The sequence below is a fragment of the Octopus sinensis genome, linkage group LG11 (assembly GCF_006345805.1).
Source record: "Octopus sinensis linkage group LG11, ASM634580v1, whole genome shotgun sequence".
Taxonomy (NCBI): domain Eukaryota; kingdom Metazoa; phylum Mollusca; class Cephalopoda; order Octopoda; family Octopodidae; genus Octopus; species Octopus sinensis.
Genome location: NC_043007.1, coordinates 18,340,786 through 18,365,785, shown reverse-complemented (window position 1 = coordinate 18,365,785; position 25,000 = coordinate 18,340,786). Strand labels below are relative to the sequence as shown.

At 39.4% G+C, this 25,000-nt stretch overlaps 1 protein-coding gene across 1 annotated transcript in view; it reads left to right on the top strand.

Moving 5' to 3' along the window:
- Positions 1-12,857: 12,857 nt before the first annotated feature.
- Positions 12,858-25,000, top strand: part of LOC115217398 (choline kinase alpha) — a 69,805-nt gene continuing 57,662 nt past the window's right edge. Inside the window, exons 1-2 of the mRNA XM_029787084.2 lie at positions 12,858-13,033; positions 13,362-13,547. Coding sequence (XP_029642944.1) covers positions 13,429-13,547 — 119 coding nt within the window. The 5' untranslated portion in view covers positions 12,858-13,033; positions 13,362-13,428. The remainder of the gene's footprint in view (positions 13,034-13,361; positions 13,548-25,000) is intronic.

Below are 25,000 nucleotides of genomic sequence, written 5' to 3'. Positions count from 1 at the left end.
ATATTTAAAATTAGTTGAAAGAAACTCAGAGCATCTCAACAGAAATATGGTAACAAAAGGGTTAAATCAACTGGGGTTCATATGACTCTTGGGGGTTCATTTAAGATTTTGTTGTTGAAATTTATGTACAATAAATTGGTTATCTTTCTACAATACACAAAATATTTTAAACTTTTTTTATCCAACCTTAATAATAGGAGAGTATTGTAGTTTGCTGGAAGCATTGTGTATTGCTTATGAAATACAACATGTCTTGAATGGCACAACAATGCAGAGTGGACTATAATAACTGTTTTAATTTAATCATCCATAGTCTGATATAATATTTTGGAATATAAAAATTCCTTCTTCAGATATTGCTAGGATTCGATCAATTCCTATCAATGTCTTAAGAAGGAATTTTTATATTCCCAAATATTATATTATCATCATCATCGTTTAACGTCTGCTTTCCATGTTAGCATGGGTTGGACGATTTGACTGAGGACTGGCGAACCAGATGGCTGCACCAGACTCCAATCTGATGTGGCAGAGTTTCTACAACTGGATGGCCTTCCTAACGCCAACCACTCCGAGAGTGTAATGGGTGCTTTTACGTGCCACCGGCATGAGAGCCAGTCAGGTGGTACTGGCAATGGCCATGCTCAAATGGTGTTTTTACATGCCACCTGCACAGGAGCCAGTCCAGCGGCACTGGCAATGACCTTGCTCAAATGTTTTTTCATGTGCCATGGGCACAAGTGCCAGTAAAGCGACACTGGTAAGATCACGCTTGAATGGTGCTTTTTTACGTGCCATCGGCATGAACGCCAGTTAGCTGCTCTGGCGATGATCACACTCGGATGGTGCCAGACTATGAATAATTAAAATAAGGCAGTTATTATAGTCCACTCAGCATTTATGTCCCATTCAAGACACGTTATGTTTCACAAACCTTAATAATATTTAATGATAAAAATATAATTGGAGTTTTTTAATATCAAATGGCTATAAGGATCCATCCTAGTGAAATAGGAATCAAAGATGTCCATGGTCAAAAAAATAGTTGAGGACCACTGCTTTAAACATTCTGAAGACCACTGTTTCAGATCAATGCCCTTCTCTCAAAAGGAGAGACCACATGAGGTATGTAGAATAGGACAGACAGACAGAAGAGGGGGAAGCAGTGAGACAGAGAGAAAGAGACAGACAGAGACAGAAAGCAAGAGAGAGAGAGAGAGAGAGAGAGAGGGGTGGGGATATGGACCAGCAGGGTAGCGTAAACATGAAAGATGAGAAAAGTGGATTGTTTTTTTGACGGGGTGGAATGCTGTTAGTGAACTTGTGAGAACAGAATTCATTGTTACAGTAGCAGATGTCAAGGTCAAGGATGGAGACTGCTTATGTGAGGTTTAGCTAACCAAGTGGGGTGTCTATTGTCTGATGAAGTTTTACTGCACCAAGGGTTAAAACGTGTTTTGGAGGTGGTGGTGGAGGTTAGAACTTCTGTTTTGAAAATTAAAATATGGTGAATATGATGATAATAACAATGTCTCCTCCTCCTACCACCACCACCACCACAATCATTGTCATCATCACCACTATCACCACCATAGTCATCATCTTCTTCTTAACTTCTCCCCTGAATTTGTTAGCCTTGTGCCCAAAATTCGAAACCGTTAATATCATAATTAAGGCAGTGCACTGGCAGAATAATTAGCACATTAAACAAAATGCTCAACAGCATTTTCTCTATCTCTATGTCCTGAGTTCAAATTCCATCGATGTCAACTTTGCCTTCTATTCTTTCCAGATCATTGAAGTACCAGTGAAGTACTGATGTCAATGTAATCAACTTGCCCCTACCCTAAAATTTCAGGCCTTGTGCCCATAACAGAAAGAATTATTGTTATTATTATTATCATTGAATGAGAGCAATGCAGGCCATCAAAGTAACACTGGGATACAAATAGATGAAGTCCAATATACCCATCATGACTACTCATCTGATAAGGGTCCACCAGGCACATGCATCACAACCATATGTGCAAAATATGGTGACCCCGTGATGATGATGATCATCATCATCGTTTAAAGTCTGCTTACCATGCTGGCAGGGGTTAGATAGTTTGACTGAGGACTGGCAAGCTAGGAGGCTGCACCAGGCTCCAATCTGATCTGGCAAGGTTTCTACAGCTGAATGCCCTTCCTAATGCTAACCACTCCAAGAGTGTAGTGAGTGTTTTTAAGTGCCAGTCAGGGGGCACTGGTATCGACCACACTCGAATGGTGCTTTTTATGTGCCACCAGCATGGGAGCCAGTCCAGCAGCACTGGCATCAACCAATCTTGAATGGTGCTTTTTACATGCCTATTTGTTTACTACCCATGAGGGGCTAAACACAGAGAGAACAAACAAGGACAGACAAACGGATTAAGTCGATTATATCAACCCCAGTGCGTAACTGGTACTTATTTAATTGACCCTGAAAGGATGAAAGGCAAAGTCGACCTCGGCGGAATTTGAACTCAGAATGTAACCGCAGACGAAATACCACTAAGCATTTCGCCCAGCGTGCTAATGTTTCTACCAGCTCGCTGCCTTTTTACATGCCACCGGTGAGTTTGCTGCCCTAACCACTAGACCATTGCACCTCCACTAACTTTGTTATAACATACCACTAAATGAATAACAATAATAATTATAATGAGCACTATAGGGTGAAACAGAATTAAAGATATGCATTCTTAACTTTAATTATAGCTATAACTATATCAAACAGTATGGAGTAAGCCAAAATTTGTGACAAAAATAGATAAATAAATAAATGAATAATGATAATAATAATTATAATGAGCGTTTAAGTGAGAGAGAATTGAATTATCAAGATGAACAGCACAGGACCTTGCAGGTGGGCTCAGAATTTTCTTCAGGTTGAGTAGTCCATGTTGCTGAAAAGGTCCCTGCAAAAGGGTTGTTTATGGATGATGAATGAAACACCCATGTTTCCCGTGGTGAATTATTCAAGCCCCAAAGAATTCCTTTCAACATGTGGCTATGATGCAGCACCACTTCATCTTCACTCTTCTCTATGTTTAAACGTTTCCATCTAGTATTAAACATTGAGTCCTTTTCATTAAACTTTTTGCACAAAATGTGAACTGTGTCGGTGAAATTTATGTCGGAAGCTTTTTTTTTTTTGGCAATATGAAGTTACTCTACTTCTCATGCTCTGCTGTCCCTAGTTTTCTTGAAAGTGGACCTGTTTTCCTTTCATTCATCCAATCCCGACATTCTTTTTCAAAAATTTGTTCAAATCTTCAAAAGTAAGCCTCAAAGGTTACTCCTTCTTCGGGGTCATTATTTGAATTTGCTACATGGTCAAGCGAAAATGTATTCTCCAGTTTGGTTACCAGCTTCGTTAGTTGTAACATCTGATGTTGCTATCCTTGCTGCTGTTCTCATTGTTCCTTGAGTTGTTGTTGTTGTTTTTCCAACTCAACTACCTCATCTAACAGGTCTTCCATCATCACCATCATCATCGTTTAACATCCGCTTTCCATGCTGGCATGGGTTGGATGATTTGACTGAGGACTGGCGAACCAGATGGCTGCACCAGGCTCCAATCTTGATCTGGCAGAGTTTCTACAGCTGGATGCCCTTCCTAACGCCAATCACTCCGAGAGTGTAGTGAGTGCTTTTATGTGTCACCAGCACGAGGGCCAGTCAAGCAGTACTGGCAATGGCCATGCTCTAATGGTGTTTTTTATGTGCCACCTGCAAAGGAGCCAGTCCAGCAGTACTGGCAATGACCTCGCTCAAATGTTTTTTTACGTGCCAGTAAGGTGACACTGGTAATGAACACCAGCATGGAAGCCAGTTAGCTGCTCTGGCAACGATCACGCTCGGATGGTGCTCTTAGTGCTCCACTAGCACGGATGCCAGTCATCGAATTTGATTTCAATTTCACTTGCTCAACAGGTCTTTGCAAGCAGAGTTTAGTGTCCAATGAAGGAAAGGTATGCATAATTGGGCTGGTTACACTCCTGGCATAGGCCACGAGGTTATGGTCTCACTTGGCTTGCCAGGTCTTCTCAAGCACTGCATATTTATAAGTTTGCTCAAGATTTTTGTTTCGTTTTTATTGAGTTATTTAATTTTCCACATGAATTAGTTTGAACTCTCCATGTGAAAGTCTTTGCTTTTCACTCTGCATAAATTTGTTTTTCCTCGTCATCACTGTTGTAAAGTGGTGTGATATGTGACTGCCGTTGTACTGTAGTTGCTGTTTTACGTTAGTAGCCACAACAGTTACTAGTCATCGGACACCATTGTATCTCTTCATGCCAGAATAGTAATACACTAACCTCTTCTGTCTTAATATCACTGATAGCTCCACAAGACACCGACTAGAACTGTCAGCTCTCGACCCTCTCATGATGACCAACTACTGGTCTATTTATAATGGCTGGATCCTACCACTTTTTACTGGGAAGGGTATACAGTTTCACTATGCAACAACTTGTTTTCTGACAATTTCTCATGGAAATTAGCTATTCAGCTATAAACCTCTCCTCTATTCTTTCCCAGCCAAAGGCATGAAATAAATCAATGAAACTTCCATTCTACCAATAAATATTGGTCATTATATGATTGCTTTTCTAAATGCTAGATGACAAAGCCACTTATATGTACTTGTTCAACTACACTTGAAATAAAACATAACATATTGCTCTAGTTTGACATATTTTCTCAATCACTACGTTAGTTAGTCACTGTGTGTATTTGTATGCTGAAGGGGTGTATACCAAAGAAGTTTTTGCTTTCTTCAGTTGAAGTAAGTTGAAATGTCTGGAATTTGTTGTGTAGTCAGAAAGGAATTTGAAATTATATTTCTTTATTAAAAAGAAAACATAATTAATACTAAATAAATAAACTAAGAGTTCTCTAGTGAAAAGCGATGGGGACAAGCCAAACATATTCTGCATAAATGGATGTAGAATCAAACTTCAAAATCAATTTTGCTTCCCAACCACTTAGTTTCAGGTTCAGTTCCACTGTATGACATCTTGGGCAAGTGTTGTGAACTATAGCCCTGAGCTGAGCAATGCCTTGTAAGTGGATTTGGTGGACAGAAAAATGAAAGAGGCCCATCATATGTATGTGTATGGCCTTGTGTTTGCATTTGTCCCCCATGTTGGTTTGTTTACATCTCCATAACTTAGTAGTATGGCAAAAGGTGACTGACCAGGCTTAAAAAATTAGTGGTGGCATTGATTTGTTCGACTAAATTTTTGAAGGGGGTGCCCCAGCATGGTCGCAGTCCAGTGACTGAAACATATAAAAGATAAACTGAAAGAATATTTGAGAAAGTTCTTTTACTTCAATTCTAATTCAAAGTGTTAGTATTTAATGCAATATGATCCCCACTGCTGTATAACTACTTTTGGGAAGTTCCCTGCTGGTACCACCATTCTAAACCAGCAAGGAAGCCAAACCATTGAACTTCAGGTTGTATTTAAAATGAATACCATATGTTTTTTTTTAAACCAAAACATTCCTTTTCAGATCAGCATGCCCTACAATAAATATGTCAAATAGGTAATCCAAATACTTGAAATCCAATACTTGAAATAAAATATTTTTAATGAGGGAACTTGATATAGAAAAAATCACATTGGCTCTATTGAGTCAAAACAACCTTTTGGATGGAAAAAGTCAAAAGGCAGCCATCAACTGCCCTTTGGGGTTTTTTGTTTGTTTTTTGACCCAATATTTACCTGCAGTTGTTCATGGGTTTGTTCCACACTTAAAAATGATTTATTTCATATCTCCCAAGGTTTGTAAATTCTTATGGCATAAACCAACAGACATTCTTAATTTTTCTTTTAATTTTATATTTTTGAAAGCATGGCTGTGTTGTTAAGAAGCTTGCTTTGCAATCATGTCATTCTGTGTTCAGTTCCACATCTACTATAGCCCCAGGACAACCAATGCTTTGTGAGTGAATTTGGCAGACAGAAACTGTATGGAATCCTGTTTATATATATATATATTATAGTGGGGTAGGCCAGTTTATGGGGTTACCCTGGATTTCTCGCTCATAAGGGGTTTAGCTTTATGGCATCTTCAGACCCTGAACACTGAAGATATGCCATTAATCTAAATCCCTCATGAGCAAGAAAACCAGGGTAACCCCATAAACTGGCCTACCCAACCATAATATTAACTGCTCTACACCTTAGAGTGTGCTTCTCCTCCAGATTTATGCATTTCTACAAACGACACATATATATATATATATATCCAAATTGAGGGAGTGGAGTAGATAAAATCCAGGCTACATGTTTCCTAGCCAGCAGATCCTCTGATATAATAATTACTCAATGAGGAGTACTCAGCGAGAAATTCATCAGGCCAAAGATACCAAGGATTTTCTTAGCTAGGAAACATATGTAGCCTGGATTTTACCTGCTTCACTCATTCAATTTTTTATTTTTATTCACATTTATAGCAACTCAAGTTGCTAACTGTGAGCTATAAAAAATCTTTTTCAGCTCATCAAACTCCAATATGGGAAAAGCCTACAAACTTCAAAGCCAATAATCTGCTATTGTTCCTGAACACTGTTTTTTTCTTACCTTCCATGAATTGCTTGAAGCTTACAAACTTCCTACACTTAGATTTTTGGGTCTTATAATTACATATACACACACACACATATATATAAAATACAAAATGGGACAAGAACACAAAACATCCGTACAGTTAGGTGATACAAAAATGGGACAACAAAACATCCAGATAGACGATACAAAGAAAACAAAGATGAGTCATTCGAAATTTTCTTTCTTCAGTCAAGTACCAGATTATCTTCGCAATTTCGGCTGATTATACTTGAGATTGCTCCAATCTGGCCAGCCCCAAGGAAAGCAACAGGAGCAGTATTAATATCAAAAGGTAAAATATTCACCACTTAAAAGTGGATGGTGTATTAGAACATACAATTGTGTAAGAATTACCAAGAGAGAAGCTTTTATTTGGTTTAATGGTGCATGAAAGCACATCATTGTTATCGCCACCAAGTTCTTAAAAGGCTTAGTCAAATGTATCAATCCCAGTACTCATTTTTTAAAGTCAGGAGATGTAAACAAACCAACACTTGTTATCAAGCAGTAGGAAGACAAAGATAAAGACACACACACACACACATGCGCATACATACACTCACACACACAAACATAACAGACTTTCATACAGTTTCCATCAATCAAGTTCACTCACAAGGCATTGGTCAGCCTGAAACTAGACTCTTTTACTTGTTTCAGTCATTTGACTGTGGCCATGCTGGAGCACCGCCTTTTGTCGAGCAAATCGATCCCAGGACTTATTCTTTGTAAGCCTAGTACTTATTCTATTGGTCTCTTTTGCTGAACTGCTAAGTTACAGGGATGTAAACACACCAGCATCGGTTGTCAAGCGATGTTGGGGGGGGGGAACAAACACAGACACATACGATGGGCTTCTTTCAGTTTCCGTCTACCAAATCCACGCACAAGGCTTTGGTCAGCCCGAGGCTATAGTAGAAGACACTTGCCCAAGGCACCACGCACTAGGACTGAACCTGGAACCATGTGGTTTGTAAGCAAGTTATTTACCACACGGCCACTCCTATAGTTGAAGAAACTTGCCCAAGGTGAAATGCAATAACACTGAACCCAAGATCATGGAGTTGTAAAACAAGCTTCTTAACTACACAGCTATGTCTGTGCCTTTGTCCAGAAAATGTCAGCTGCATAAACAACATACTATATTTTCTGATATATTGGCGCAGGAGTGGCTGTGTGGTAAGTAGCTTGCAAACAAACCACATGGTTCCGGGTTCAGTCCCACTGCATGGCATCTTGGGCAAGTGTCTTCTGCTATAGCCCCGGCCCGACCAATGCCTTGTGAGTGGATTTGATAGACGGAAACTGAAAGAAGCCCGTCGTATATATATATATATGTATGTGTGTGTTTGTGTCTGTCCCCCTAGCATTGCTTGACAACTGATGCCGGTGTGTTTACGTCCCCGTCACTTAGCGGTTCAGTAAAAGAGACCGATAGAATAAGTACTGGGCTTACAAAGAATAAGTTCCGGGGTCGATTTGCTCGACTAAAAGGCGGTGCTCCTGCATGGCCGCAGTCAAATGACTGAAACAAGTAAAAAGAGAAAATTGTTCTCTGTCTATGAATATGATTAAATTTCAAAACTTGAATCATCATCATCTAGCGTCTGCTTTCCATGCTAGCATGGGTTAGATGGTTTGATTGAAACTGGTAGGCTGGAGAGCTACACCAAGTTCCAGTCTGATTTGGCATGGTTTTTTACAGCTGGGTGCCCTTCCTAATGCCAACCAATGCAAGAGTGTAATGGGTGCTTTTTATGTGTCACCAGCATGGGTGCCAGTTGTATGACACCGGCATTGGCCACCACTACAGTTTTACTTGGCTTGATGAGTTTTCTCAAGCATGGTATATCGCTGAAGGTCTTGGTCACCTGTCATCACCTCAGCGAGGCCCAACATTCGAAGATCATACTTCTCCACCACATCCCACGTCTTGACAACCGATGCTGGTGTGTTTACGTCCCCGTAACTTAGCGGTTCGGCAAAAGAGACCGAAAGAATAAATACTAGGCTTACAAAGAATAAGTCCTGGGGTCGATTTGCTCGACTAAAAGCGGTGCTCCAGCATGGCCACAGTCAAATGACTGAAACAAGTAAAAGAGTATAGTTTCAGGCTGACCATGTCTTCCTGGGTCTACCTCTTCCACAGGTTCTCTCCACAGTCAGAGATCAACACTTCTTAAAACAGCTGGTTTACGAAAATTTTCTGAGTTGTAGTTGAGAGGGTTCATCATTTTGGTTGTTGCCAATGTCTTCAGGATGAGGACCCTAAGTCTGGTGTTCCACAATTATTTTAGAAGCATCAATTCATGTACTGAAGAGCATCTTTACAAATAAAAGGTTTTCCTATTTCTAATGAAAGGGTGACTTGGTTACATGTCCAACTCCTTTTTATCCTTACTTGCACCCTCTAAATCAGACCTGGACACAATGCAGCAGTGGATCATGGACTGGCAACTCAAGCTGGCTGTGGACAAATGTACCACCATGCATTTTGGAAGGAAAAACCCAGCGTCTACCTACTCCCTCCCCAACACTAATCTAAACTTGTTGAGTCTGTAATCTTATCAAAATCTTCAAATTCTGTAAAAGCCAACAATTTGGGTTTGAAGAATTTTCAGTATTTTCGACAGCTGCTGCCTCTTTTGAATGAGCTGTCGCATAGCCATCGTATATTGATCTGCATAAAAAATTATAGGTTGTTAGTAAATATTTTTTGCAATCTGCTACAATAATTATACACGCAAAAGAATTACTCTGCTCGGTGTATATAGAAGAAAAATGATGGATGTAGAAAAACAATAAATGTTAGACAAAAAAATACAAAAATCAGAAAACAAAGTGCAAACGTTTGGATGATATTATTTACGGTACTAATTCAGTGAGATCTGCCATAGAAATACTTGAAGAAAAATGTGACTTCCACAACGTGAAATAAATATACAGATAAATAGATATTTGTGTGTTTGTATTTGTCCCACCTCGTTCCACTTGATAACCGGTGTTGGTTTGTTTATGTCCCCGTAAAAAAAAAAAAGACACCTACAGAATAAGTACCAGACTTATAAAAAATAAATACAGGGAACGATTTCTTCGACTAAAACCCTTCAAGGCGGTACCCTTACATAGCCGTAGTCCAATGACTGTAACAAATAAAGAGCAAAAGATTAAAAAAATATACCAGCTTATAGAAAAATTAAATTTTGAAACCCCCTTACAAGGCCAGTGGGAAGCTCCTTTTGAACTTGGACAATGTCCGAGTCGTGTCTGGCACCAACAGCAGTACGATACTATACTGTACCAGTGATTGTCCCCTGGACGAACTTAATTAGTGATATCTGTGTTCTATAAAGTATCTGCGGTAACGGTACACTTCGACTTTGCCTTTCAACCTTTCGGGGTCGATAAATTAAGTACCAGTTACGCACTGGAGTCGATATAATCAACTTAATCCGTTTGTCTGTCCTTGTTTGTCCTCTCTGTGTTTAGCCCCAGTAAAGAAATAGGTAACGGTACACTTCACCACTATAACTACTACCACTGTTTAGTGCTTAAAAACTTAGTCATTCACCAACTGGACGGTGCGACCCAGCTGATAGCTTTACTAAATCGATCAATGACTCCTTCTCCAACTTCCCTAAGATAGGTCTGCTCGATCAGAGCTGACCTGAGTCTACAAGAGCAACAACAACAGCAGCAACCGTGTCTAGGAATCGCAGGGAATGGTGGTTGATGGGAACAAATTCTACCGAAGACGGCGGCACGTGTCTGTGTAGTTCTACTACAAGACCTGAACATGTCAACCTTGTAACACGGTTTTTGTGAGTGTTCTCTCGAGTGTAGCAGGGAGTTACTAGGGTGAATAAATGCCTTAAAAAATCGACTGTGAGTGCAGGAAAACAAGTTCATGACAACCGCTTCCGAAATGACCATTTATTTACAATGATCGACGGTAACAAAACGAAAGTGATTGATCTATGTTGAGACGCCATTGTTGTTTAGGCAAGAGGGGGAGAGAAAGAGTGATACGGAAAGAGGAAAGGGAGAGAGAGAGGGAGGAATGGGAGAGAGAGAGAGGGAGATAAAAAGAGTGATACGGAAAGAGGGGGAGAGAGAGAAGGAGGAAAGGGAGATAGAAAGAGTGATACGGAAAGAGGGGGAGAGAGAGAGAGAGGGAGGAATGGGAGAGAGAGAGGGAAGAAATGGAGAGAGAGGGAGGAATGGGAGAGAGAGAGGGAGATAAAAAGAGTGATACGGAAAGAGGGGGAGAGAGAGAAGGAGGAAAGGGAGATAGAAAGAGTGATACGGAAAGAGGGGGAGAGAGAGAGGGAAGAAATGGAGAGAGAGGGAGGAAAGGGAGAGAGAGAGAGGGGAAGAAAAGGGAGAGAGAAAGGGAGGGAGGGAGGAAAGGGAGATAGAGATAGATAGATAGCGAGACAGAAAAGAGAGAGTGAGAATGCCCTCTCTTCGCAACGAAGGAGTCGCTGCAATGTTGTTAGATATGCTAAAAATAGTAGTTAAATTCCTCAAATCACACCCTAATTTTTGTGAAAAGGTGGAAGGATGATGCAATCTGAGATAAACCATGTCTGAAAAGAATAGGTAGTAATGTCTAGAATGCCTTTTGATCATCGAGCGTGGCTGAGTTGATTTTAAACAATTCTCTCTTTCCACACAGCATATTGATATTGTCATACGCACGAGATATTTCGTAGTTTAAGGACATATTTAAGGACAGTTTGATATTGCAGGCATGCATTTTAATAACAGGCAGAGATCACGAAAATTTCTCCCACCCCTTTCGAAAAGCATGAAGTAAAGCGAACAAGGCGAAGTCGGACGATTGTAAGAATGAATGGACAGAAGGATTGCAATGAGGAAAGGCGAAGAAGGGAAGAGAGAGACAGAGAAGGGGTAAATAAAAGAGGAAAGTGAGGTGAATGAGAGGAAGAAATAAATGAAAAAGCTAAGAACAGAGACACAAGAAAGGAAAAAGGGTAGATAGAATGGAAAGAGGGGTGAGGGAGAGAAATAGACAATTAGGTATAGAGAGAATTAGTGAGACGACAGGGAAATAAATACTAGGAAGGTTTAGAGATAGGATAAAACATGGTAAGAAATATAGGAAAGGAAAATATATGAAGATATGAAATGGAAAAAACACTGAGTGAATAAAAAGAAGCAACACCTCTGCCAAAATTGGAAGTTAAGGAAAAATATTTTCGAATTGAAGTTGAGAAGTATTCTATTATAAGGAGAAAAGGAGCGCGAAAATATTACAAAATATGGAATAAAGGGGTTTGAAAAAACAGAAGGAAAAGGGTTGTAGAGCAGCAAGAATAGAACTTCTTTTGGTACAACGTGTGAACGTGTGAGAGAGACAGACAGAAAGACAGAGAGAGAGAGAGAGAAAGAAACAAAGAAAGAAGGAACGAAGGGAAGGGGGGAAAATTTTGAATATAAATGGAAGAAAGAGTAATGGGGCAAAAGGAGGAAGAACACCGCAGAGAGAAAGAGAGTGAGGCAGAAAAATTAAAGCAGAGAAAGGAACTTACATGGGTGAATGGGAGAAAGGGAATAGTAGTCAAACAAAAGAGTAATAGTAATGTGGGAGGGAGAAAGTAAAAAGAGATAGAGGATGAGTGAGAGTGAAAGAGAAAGAGAGAGAGAAAGTGAAAGAGAAAGAGTGAATGAGAGAAGACATGAGAGATAAATGAAAAAATAGTTGTAGTGCAGACAGAGGAAGGGACTGCATAGAGGATGAATGACGGAGAGAGAGAGAAAGAAACAGAGAGAGGGGGAGAGAAAGAAAGAAACAGAGAGAGGAGTAGAGGGAAGAAGGAGGAAGGGACTGCATAGAGGATGAATGACAGAGAGTGAGAGAAAGAAACAGAGAGAGGGGGAGAGGGAAGAAGGAGGAAGGGACTGCATAGAGGATGAATGACAGAGAGTGAGAGAAAGAAACAGAGAGAGGGGGAGAGAAAGAAAGAAACAGAGAGAGAGAGAGGAGTAGAGGGAAGAAGGAGGAAGGAGATTTGCATATCGTAATGAGATATATATATAGCTGTATAGCGAGAGAGATAATGAGAGAGAGAGAGGAAGGTAGGTGAAGGGGAGAAGGAGGAAGGAGATTTGCATATCGTAATGAGATATATATATGTCTGTATAGCGAGAGAGATAAAGAGAGAGAGAGAGAGAGAGAGAGAAGGTAGGTGAAGGGGAGGAGTGCGAAAGAAGTGGGAGGAGGAGGAGGAGAGCGATTGTGTTGATCGTGTCGAGTGTATAAAATGTTAGTTGCGATGATACACGGTTTAGACTGATGCTAGTAGACACCGTATGTTCATTAACCGTTTCTAGTGTTGTTGTTTGCCACAAAAAAGCCAAAGGTAGGAAATCTTACTAAAAAACATTAGCCTACCTACCTTTTTTCTTTTACTATATAATTGTCATTTGCCCCGACTACAAACCGCTAGCGACTCTCCTCTCTTCTCTCTACATGCCTTGGAAACTGATGAGCAAAAGAAGCGGACATTAGGCTCAGTCTCTTTCGCTTCTTGATTTTTCTTTTATTTTTCCATCCTTTTTCCCTCTCTTTCTATTCCTTCTTTTTCTTTCTTTCCATCCTTCTTTCTTTTTTTTCTTTTGTTACCATTTTTCTCCGGGTGTGTTTTTTTTTTGTTTTAAAATCATTATATCTCCAATGTACACTTTTAGTTCCCTGTTGGAGTTCCTCCGAACCTTGAAATCATTCGTTTTGCTCTTCTTCGGTCACCAAAAGAGGATGGGCGACGACAGGTGCCTAGTAAACATTAACAAAAAAGCCTATGACTGGTGCAAAGAATGTCTTGGTGGAACCTGGTCTACTTTGAGTGAAGACGAATTTCAGATTGTTCCACTCAGGTAATGTAATTTCTATATAAAATCACTTTTATTTAAAAGAAAAAAAAGCATAATAATAATTATCATTACGTCTGTGTTTTTAAAAACAACAACTGAAATATGGAAAATAACAGTAATAATAATAATAATAATGTTGATGGAGTTGATGTCACCGTGGCCTCTGACCAGTGTCGGATATGTCAATTGTCTGTGTCGGGTATGAGGGTATGTGAGTTCTTTATCCGTTGTCTCGGGTACCAAACTGTTCAAACACACGTGTATGGGTCACACAACGCATAAATACTCATTATACTTCTTGAAAAATAAATGGTATCCTTGGATTATTCTGGACAGACATCCGATTATCTTCTTTAAATCCCCGTCTTAACGAAAGTCCCCCCTTTGCGTTGATGTTGTCATTCATGTAATGTTTTAATTATTTACCTCCCTAACTGTCATTATCATAAATAACACCACTACTACTACTACTACTATCATTAGCATCATGTTTAACCTGTTTATTACTATTATTATTATTATTTCCGCCGAGGTCAACTCTGTCTTTCATTCCGGGGTCGATAAATTAAGTACCAGTGAAACACTGGGGTTGATGTAATCGATTAGTCCCCTCCCTCAAAATTTCAGGCCTTGTGCCTTTAGCAGAAAAGATTATTATTGTTGTTTTAAATACTGCCCAGGTTGACTTTGCCTTACATCCTATCGGGATCGATGAAATAAGTACCAGTTGAGTACTGGGGTCGATAAATTAAGTACCAGTGGAACACTGGGGTTGATGTAATCGATTAGTCCCCTCCCTCAAAATTTCAGGCCTTGTGCCCTTAGCAGAAAAGATTACTATTGTTGTTTTAAATACTGCCCAGGTTGACTTTGCCTTTCATCCTATCGGGATCGATGAAATAAGTACCAGTTGAGTACTGGAGGTCGATGTAATTGACTAGTTCCCTACCTTACAAAATTTCAGGCTTTAGTGGGAAGGATTATTATTATTATTATTACTGTTGTTCCATATTCATGTTTGTTATTCTACACTTGTTGACACATGTGGTGTATGTATTTCGGGTGTTTGTTTAGAAAGAAATCACCATCCTTCCTAATTATCTTTTCAATATTATTAATAATTCGACACAATTTTTACTAAAACATCGTCTCTAATTATTAGTCACTTCGTTTCGTTGTGGAAGAAGAAACATTTTTAATATAATTTATTAATCAAAATCTGTATTTTTCCCCCCATTGAATGTTATTCTCAATTTGTTTGTCGGAATCTTTATGAGGGGAATATTTTACCATTTTTTAAAATATTTTTTTCCGATTTAATCAATAATGTCGAATATAATGAATGCAAACTTTTATCTCTTTTACATGTCTCTGATGTGTCTAAAAACAGATACTAGTAATAACAAGGTTTAAATCTAATCAACAATATCATTACCCCCTTTTACCTTTTTTTTTTATTCCTTAACAAATGATAAGCACCATAGAATAACGGTTGTTCTGTGATACCTTATAGCCACGTTTGTTTGAGTTTACCATTCGACCTCACAACAAGGGTTACTTACACAGAGAATTTGTAATTTTAGGATAAAGACGAATTTTCACTGCTAGCAGAAACCTATAGGTATGGTGTAGTGTGAACTAGATGTCTTCATTCTTGCTTTTTTTGTGGATTGTGCAATGAAGCAAGATGTGTTGTTCACTGCCATGAGATATACGGGTTTATAAAGCTTCTCTCTGTCGAGTTTTTAGACCATATCGTTTATTGTCATGCTTGAGCTGTGGAACGAAAAAGAAAACCTTTATTACCATGCCTTGAATCCCTCTCTCCTCTCTATTGGGTCCTTGATGGGAGGCATCCACCTCACCAATCTTGTCTATTTTTTTTTTTTGTGTTACGATACCTCATTGTTTTTGCGCTGTTATTTCTAGCTTCTACGAAACATGACTTGCTAGAAATAGCAACTAAATCTCCTCATACCACACTATCCCCTTAAAAAAAATATGATCCTCAATATTCTGTCTAAATTAAAAAATGCGATAATCATAAGTGGAATGCCTTTGCTCATTTAGTGCTGATCTGGAGGTTTTATTACATCCCGTCTGTATCGATAAAACGGATATGTTATGACTGGGTCGAGTAAATCAGCCGCAATTAATTTATTTTTCACAGCGCCTTTGTAGCCTATGCATGCTAGAAATAGCTGTCAAATGTCTCTGGAATCACACCTTACCGTCTTATGCATGTTAGTTAATGTGGTCCTGATTTCACCTTGCTTAAAGGAAAAAACCGGACAGTCGTGTTTAGAATTGTTTTATGAGTTTAGCTCGGTTCAACAACCACCACGTTGATTGTTTGTTGTTCTTCAAGTCAGTAGTTCCAGATGGCAGTTTAGATTCTGTCTCGTATCGATCAATTTAACGTTTTTTGCATTTATTTACATCCAGTATATTACTTAGTGTCTCTCTTGGCTAAGCTAGATATTTAGGGACGTTCAATTATAATTCGACCGACGATTCCCCCACTTAAATATAAATTAATTTAGCTCCTGGAATTTGATGGATTTAGCCTAATGCAACTTCCTACTTTTCCCTACAGACATAAGAGAGACTTCATGCCTATAATAACAAATAATTATGACGCAACAAGCTCTCTCTTTCTCCTGGTCGAGTCCACCATCAGGTTTTGAGTTCCAAGTCATTTCCGAGACCTGCGATCGAAGACTTTTCCGGTCGTCTTGAAGACATAATCCAAGGCCTCCTTTTATTATTATTATTTTTTATTTTAATCTTTTTACATGGCAGGGTTTCCTTGAAGGAGCTTTGACAGCTAACAGGCCGGGCGAACATATAGAAAAGCTATCCCATGTTGAACTTTCTGTTGTTGGTTAAGCCCTAGTTAAACTCTAGTCGTGTTTATCTGTTTGTATTTAAAGTGTGGGGGGTTTGGGAAGTGTGAACAGTAGTCTAGTGCAGATGTTCTGTAGTTAGGAATGAGAACATTACAAGGCTATCATATTATTAATATCCACTTGATTTACTGACAACAGACAGAAATATAATGGTTTGTTTAAAATAGAAATTATAATTATTTTTTTAAATATCCTTTAGACAAGTGAGTAGACAAATTTACAAATTCAAAACAATGACTGCAAGAACCAGTCATCGTCATATGAGCAACACAACAATAATTTCCATTTGTTTTTGTTTTCTTTCATCTGACAAACGTTTTTGATATCCGAAACATGAAAGATAAAATAACAAGACTCTAACAAGACTCTCTGCATTGCTAAGCAGCCAATAAAAGGAAGAGAAGTTATGAGGTTCATTCTGTTCCAAGTTTATGCATAACAAAAACACATTGTCTGGGGGTATAAAAACAAAATGAGATTTTCATTGCTGGAATTTAATTTGATCATTTGAGATGGTGATCAAACAAGATGATCAGGATGGGATTCTCATTTGATCATGGATCTACTCAGTCAGGGCTGACCTAGGGTTAAACAACAGCCTTTAATTAATAATATACAAGGCATTGGATGCCAGATCCTGTTTGCTATGCTGTTCTCTACGTGGCATGATTGTCCCCGGTGAGCATGGCTTAGCTGGAATACTGGGTCTATGCTAAATCATTCACGAATATTTCATCACATATCTTTGTTTCTATTAAATCTGCTTAGCAGGGAGAGGGAATATGCTTTGGATACAATTTTAACCAGTTCCATTGTTGGGAACTTTCTATGCAGTTGCTTGATCTGCTAGAAATAAATCAAATTCTGCTCAAACTACATTTAATCATCTTTAAATAAATGGAAGGACACATTGGATAATGAAATTCTCGATTCTATCATAACTGGGTATCATAGAATAGCCACAGTTGGGACATTTTATCATAGGTTTGCTTAATCATAACTAATTATTATTTTGCTTTGACTTCTAGCTTTTATTAAATATTCTTATGAGAATATATAACTAGACAAGAATGGTGCATTAGTAGAATTGTTAAAGTATTTGACAAAATATCTTGTGTTACTTAGTTATGGCCCTTTAGTCTCTGCATTTAACCCCATCAATCAAGTTTTCATCCTTCCAGTGTTGGTAAAAATAAAGAATTTACTGAGCATTCTGGCATGGCTGTCTCGTTTCACGGTTGATCACACTGTGTGGCATCTTGGACAAATGTTGTCTATAAACTTCAGTTTACCAATGCTTTGTGACAAATTTGGTAGATAGAAACTGTGTAGAAGTTGTGAAGGTGTGTGTGTATATTCTTTTCCTTGTTTCAGTCTTTTGACTGCAGCCATGCTGGAGCACCACCTTTAGTCAAAGAAATCGACCCCAGGACTTATTCTTTGTAAGCCTAGTGCCAATGCTGTTGGTCTCTTTTGCTGAACCGCTATGTTACGGGGGTGTAAACACAGATACACACTCACACACACACATATATATATACATATATATGTGGTGTGCAAGAGAGACGACTGTGCTGGTATGGTCATGTGACGAGAATGGATGAGGATAGCTGTGTGAAAAAGTGCCACACCCTAGCGTTTGAGGGAAGAGGTAGACCCAGGAAGACCTGGGATGAGGTGGTGAAGCAGGACCTTCCAACATTAGGCCTCACCAAGGCAATGACTAGTGACTGAGACCTTTGGAAATATGCTGTGCTTGAGAAAACTTGGCAAGCCAAGTGAGACCATAACCCGTGGCCTATGCCAGGGGTATAACCAACCCACTTATGCGTACCTTTCCCTCATTGGACTCTAAACTCTGCTTGCGAAGACCTGTTGAGAGCACCATCCAAGTGTGATCGTTGCCAGAGCAGCTAACTGGCTTCCATGCCAGTGGCATGTAAAAAGCACCATTCGAGCGTGATCGTTACCAACTGGCATGTGAAAAATATTTAAGCAAGGTCATTGCCAGTGCTGCTGGACTGGCTCCTGTGCAGGTGGCACGTAAAAAACACCATTTGAGCATGGCTGTTGCCAGTACTGCCTGACTAGCCCTTGTGTCGGTGGCATGTAAAAGCACCCACTACACTCTCAGAGTGGTTGGCATAAGGAAGGGCATCCAGCTGTAGAAACGCTGCCAGATCAGATTGGGGCCTGGTGCAGCCATCTGGTTCACCAGTTCTCAGTTAAATCGTCCAATCCATGCCTGCATGGAAAGAGGACGTTAAATGATGATGATGATATATATATATATATATATATTAGATATTACAGTTCTATATTTAAGAGATGAGGAATTATGTACATTACTTACATTTGATGGGTATTTGTCCTCATCTTGTTCGTTGTTAACACAACGTTTCGGCTGATATACCCTCCCACCTTCATCAGGTGTCTTGGGGAAATTTTGAACCTGGGTTCTCATTCCTAAGGAATTTTTCAATGTTGTTGTTAATATTTATTAGTCAGGTCACAGCCTGGAATCGAACTCAGAATCGTGGGGTTAGTAGCGCATGCTCTTAACCACTACGCGTAGTGGTTAAGAGTTAACAGTATTCTCCAGTATTTTCAACTCTAACATAAATCATAACATCTACAAATATACTTTGGAGAACTTGAATATGCATAAGTGCTTCATGAGAATACAGCTTGGATTATAACCCTATCTGTCTACTTATATATATATATATATATGTGTATATATATATTATTCAAAGGAATTCCAACTCTGTCTGTTTTTTATGTTTTATTTATATTCTTTATAATATTAATGTAGAATATAGTATAAATAGTATATATATAGTAAAATGAAATGAAGTATTGATTGTCTTATTGAATATCAAATATTAAGGGACTAGTATAAATATATATATGTCTATTTATATGTATGTATGTATCTATGTGTGTTTGTATTTCTTTGCGACTGTGTTTTTGTCTCCCCACCACCACCACTTGACAATCAATGTTGGCATGTTTACATCACTGTAACTTAGCAGTCCAGCAAAAGAGAACAACAGAATAAATATCAGACTTAACAAATAAATATTTGTATCAACTTGATCACCTAAAAGGGGAGTGTCCCAGCACAGCCAGTCCAATAATTGAAATATGCAAAAAAAAAGAATTTTTTAAAAACACACAACTGGCAGGCTCTGTTCAGAATATTAGGTCATTGCTCTCTCTCTCTCATAGTAAACTAATTTAGCCTACAATATGAACTATTTCTACAACTATTACTGTTTACTATAAATCTATAAATAGCATATACTTGACACTGTTTTCAATCCCACCCCTAATGATTGTAAAGAGAGGTGGATATAAATATGGAAAGCTAACATAGGGGTGTAGGAGTGGCTGCATGGTAAGACGCTTGCTTCCCAATTACATGGTTCCTAGGTTCAGTCCCACTGCATGGCACCTTGGGTGAGTGTCCTCTGCTATAGCCTCGGGCCAACTAAAGCCTTGTGAGTGGATTTGGTAGATGGAAACTGGAAGAAGCCCATCATATAAAAAGCACCATCCGTCCTTGTCCGTTGCCAGCCCTGCCTGGCCCTCGTGCCGGTGGCACATAAAAAGCACCATCCGTTCGTGGCCGTTTGCCAGCTCGTCTGGCACCTGTGCGGGTGGCACGTAAAAAGCACCCACTACACTCACGGAGTGGTTGGCATTAGGAAGGGCATCCAGCCGTAGAAACACTGCCAGATTTGACTGGGCCTGATGAAGCCTTCTGGCTTCACAGACCCCAGTAGAACCGTCCAACCCATGCTAGCATGGAAAACGGACGTTAAACGATGATGATGATGATGATATATATCATCATCATCGTTTAATGTCCGCTTTCCATGCTAGCATGGGTTGGACGATTTTGACTGAGGGCTGGTGAACCAGATGGCTGCACCAGGCTCCAGTCTTGATCTGGCAGAGTTTGTACAGCTGGATGCCCTTCCTAACGCCAACCACTCCGAGAGTGTAGTGGGTGCTTTTACGTGCCACCGGCACGGGGGCCAGTCAGGCGGTACTGGCAACGACCTCGCTCATATCTTTTTACAGGTGCCAGTAAGGCGATGCTGGCAACGGCCTCGCTCGTATCTTTTTACACATGCCAACGGCACAGGTGCCAGTAAGGCGATGCTGGTAACGATCTCGCTTGAATGGTGCTTCCTACATGCCACCGGCATGGAAGCCAGTTAGCCGCTCTGGCATCGATCACGCTTGGATATATATATATATATGTATGTGTCTTTGTGTCTGTTTGTTTCCTCATCACCCCTTGGCAACCGGTGTTGGTGTGTTTACGTCGCTGTAACTTAGCAGTTCAGCCAAAGGGATTGTGAGAATAAGTACCAGGCTTAGAAATGAGTACTGGGGTCAATTCATTCAACTAAAAAAATTCAAGATGGTGCCCCAGCGTGGCCACAGTCCAATGACTGAAGCCAGTAAAAAAAAAAGAAAAAATATAGATGTAAAACTAATAATACTCAGACTGTATGTGGAAGGTATATATCTTAGTGGTAAACAGAAATGTTTTAGATTTTTGCCTGTAGCATTTACTACACCAAAAGGCTGAGCTAAATTATGTACACTCTGTTGGTGAGACAGTTACAGCTTTGCCTTTATGGTGACATAAATGGTTATGGTATCATGTTATATTAAGAAAGCAGCAGTGAAATATGTGGTTGTAAGATATATTTCAATCAAGAAAATAGGACACTTACAAATTCATCTACATACACACACACACACACACACACATGTATATATATAGTAAATTAATAATGTATAGTGCTCAGGTGCACTACAACTCATCAAAGGTGCATGTACAGTACATAGAATTATGTACAAAGGTCAGGAAAGTGAACAGTGTAAGAGTCATGATATGCATACGTATGGAGCAGGGATATCAGGTGTAGTGTTGGCAAATTTCAGGAAGCCTGGAGGTTTTAAAAGATGAATGTATGTGTGTGTATAGGTCGGTTGTCCATAAGTCTGAAAAAAGCATACTAAAATGTTTTTGTGTTTGATCAGTAATATTATATGTAGTTCTTTGGTATGGCCGGTCAGATAGTTATCATTAGTCTCAGGTCTACTGTTGCATTTAGCAATATAGACGAGATATCAGACTTCTTGACCGGAGGTACATAATCTCTTTATTAACCTCTTTACATCAGCTTGTAGAGGTGCGTGGCTTAGTGGTTAGGGTGTCAGCATCATGATCATAAGATTGTGGTTTCGATTCCTGGACCGAGCGACGCGTTGTGTTCTTGAGCAAAACACTTCATTTCACGTTGCTCCAGTCCACTCAGCTGGCAAAAATGAGTAACGCTGCGATGGACTGGCGTCCCGTCCAGCTGGGGAGCACATACGCCATGATACCAGGAAACTGGGCCCATGAGCCTGGTTAGGCTTTAAAAGGGTGCATTTATTTATGTGGAGGCACATGGCCTAGTGGTTACAGCAGCGGACTGTGTGTGTTTATGAGCGAAAACACCTAAGTTCCACACGGTTCCGGCAGAAGGTAATGGTGAAACTTCTGCTGACTCTTTTGCCACAACTTTCTCTCACTCTTTCCTCCTGCATCTTGCAGCTCACCTGCGACAGACCGGCGCCCCATCCAGGTGGGGAACCTATACGCCAAGAAACCAGGAAACTGGCCCTTATGAGCCAGGTATGGCTCGAGAAAGAACAAACAAATACATGTATATATATGTGTGTGTGTATATAGAGTCCACAAAAAAAATATATACATATTTCAAAAAGAATGGGTGCAGGATTAATACAAGTTACCTTTAAACTCTACAGTTACAGGTGTTGCTCAAAGTGGTGACCATTAGCCTCTGGACATATTAGTATGGTGAACTACTGCTTTGGCAATGTTGACCAAAATGTCCAAAGGGATTGCTGCACGTTCTTTTTCAGTTCCTTTCTGAAGGGCCATCATTGTAGCCAGTTTTCTGCACTGTATACGACATCCTTTAAGGTACCCCATAAATATAAGTCTGCAAGTGTTAAATCAGAAGAATGGGTAGGGAACTCAACTGCACCCTCTTCATCTTATCTAGAGTCCTTGCAGATTTATATCCAGGTAAGCTCGGTGGTATATTTCCTTGAAAGAGAAATTCCTCATTTTCATGAAGTGCAAGTATGGCAGGTAAAATGAATGTGCACTTTACCAGTAAAAGTAACTTCAAAGGAAAATAGTTTGATTAAACTTTTTGTTGACACTCCATAGCAGATATTGATTTGCAGTGAATCAACTGCTTTGTCCACATGCAAGCAAGGATTTTTTAGTATCCAGTAAACACAGTTGTATCGGTTCCCTGTTCCATTTAGCTAAAACTAGCAGTATCGCCCAGCGCTGCTCGGGTTTGTTTCGACCCTTTAAAATTGGAATTTTTGAAAAGTAAAAATTTTGCATTATGTAGCTTGTTATTCTCTTTAAGTGGACATTTTTCTGGTTGAAATACACTGAAAAATGGTGCTTTTTACATAGCACCATTACCGGTACTTTTTATGTGGCTCCAGCATCAATGCTTTTTACGTGGCGCTGGCACCAGTGCTTTTTACATGGCATTAGCTCCAACATGAATACTTTTTACATAGCACCTTGGTTTTAGGCTATCAATTCTGTTGTCATGGGCAGGTCTTCATAAGTACAAACAACGTGCTGCATATTTCAGTCCTCTGTCATCTCCTTCATAAGGCTCATCATTTTGAGATCAACTTTCAGTACTTCATCCCATATCTTCCTGGGTCTCCCTCTTCCACAACTTCCCTCCATTTTAAGTGATCGGCATTTCTTTAAGCAACTGTCCTCATCCATCCACATCACGTAACCAAACCAGTGCAGTCTTTTCTTTTATGTGTATGTATGTTTCTCTTCTATTTTTAATCATTTACAAATACAAACTCCATGATATTTGAGGAAATTAATAATAATAGACAGATATAATTAATATATGTAGTATAAAATTATGTTTCTTTGATATGCTAGAAAAATAATAAATATATTTCCATAGAAACAGTGGTTGCAAAATCTAGTTGTTGATATTGAATGTAGATAATGGAAACAATGTCACAGTTTAAACCTGAGAAAAGACTTGCATAATTTTACCGTTTGGCTTCCAGATTGTATTTGTAATCTCCCAGTTAGATGGTTGATTTCTTTTTCTAAAAAATCAAGCTTACCCAGACTGACAGTTAGGCATTTACTTATAAAACCAAGTGCTACAATTATTATTGGTATAACCGTAAATTTATACTGTTGTGTCTGGAGAGAGTCATTTTCTTTTTGTGCCTTATAATGTAACACACTCACCGGTAAAATTTCCACTTATTTCTTATTTTTATTTTCCTAAAATTTTCGTTGCGTCTTGCAACCTTTTCAATAGTCTTGAAATAAGTGGAAATTTTACCGGTGAGTGTGTTACATTATAAGGCACGAAAAGACAGTGACTCTCCCCAGACACAACAGAATATGCTTCAACACATATCATCATCATCATCATCGTTTAACGTCCGCTTTCCATGCTAGCATGGATTGGACGGTTCAACTGGGGTCTGGGAAGCCCGAAGGCTGCACCAGGCCCAGTCAGATCTGGCAGTGTTTCTACAGCTGGATGCCCTTCCTAACGCCAACCACTCCAAGAGTGTAGTGGGTGATTTTATGTGCCACCGACACAGGTGCCAGATGAGGCTGGCGAACAGCCACTCTCAGATGGTGTTTTTTATGTGCCACCGACACAGGTGCCAGACGAGGCTGGCGGACGGCCATGCTCGGATGGTGTTTTTTATGTGCCACTGACACAGGTGCCAGACGAGGCTGGCGAACGGCCACGCTTGGATGGTGTTTTTTATGTGCCACCGACACAGGTGCCAGACGAGGCTGGCGATAAAAAGTCTTACAAACCAAATCCAAAAATGAAACATAAATTTATAATTGTGATATAGAATCTGGAGGTTTTGAAGCTGTTGTCCACAGTTATCTTCTTTCTCTTTGATTTTTAAAGAGATATTCACATCAACAGGACAGCTGACTTCTGTGATGGTACAAACTTTTTCTTGTCTCTCCTAAACAACAATATCTGGCTTGTTAGGCTTACACCTGACAGATATTTGATGGGAATGTTCTACTAGTTTTATTTTGTGCTGGTATTGATGTATGCATTTGATAACCCTGGGGATCCTATATATTTATTCCAGAACAGTCTTTGTTTCACGTGTGTTTACGTATTTTTCACTCATTGGTGATGTCTTGTACTTAATGTGTATTTTCTTTATTTATTTATAATTGAACACCACGCAGCCTTGTCTACAGTAAGTTCTTAAATTTATATATAAATTCTGCGAGTTCACACTGTTTTCTTTCTTTCTTTCTCTCTATCCCTCTATAATCCTCTATATTTTCCGTTTCTCCTCCTCCTTCATTGCTGTCACCTGTCTGTCTTCCACTTCCTACTTTCTTTGTTTTCTTCCTTCTCCTCACTTTGTTTCCTTCCCTTATCCTATCTG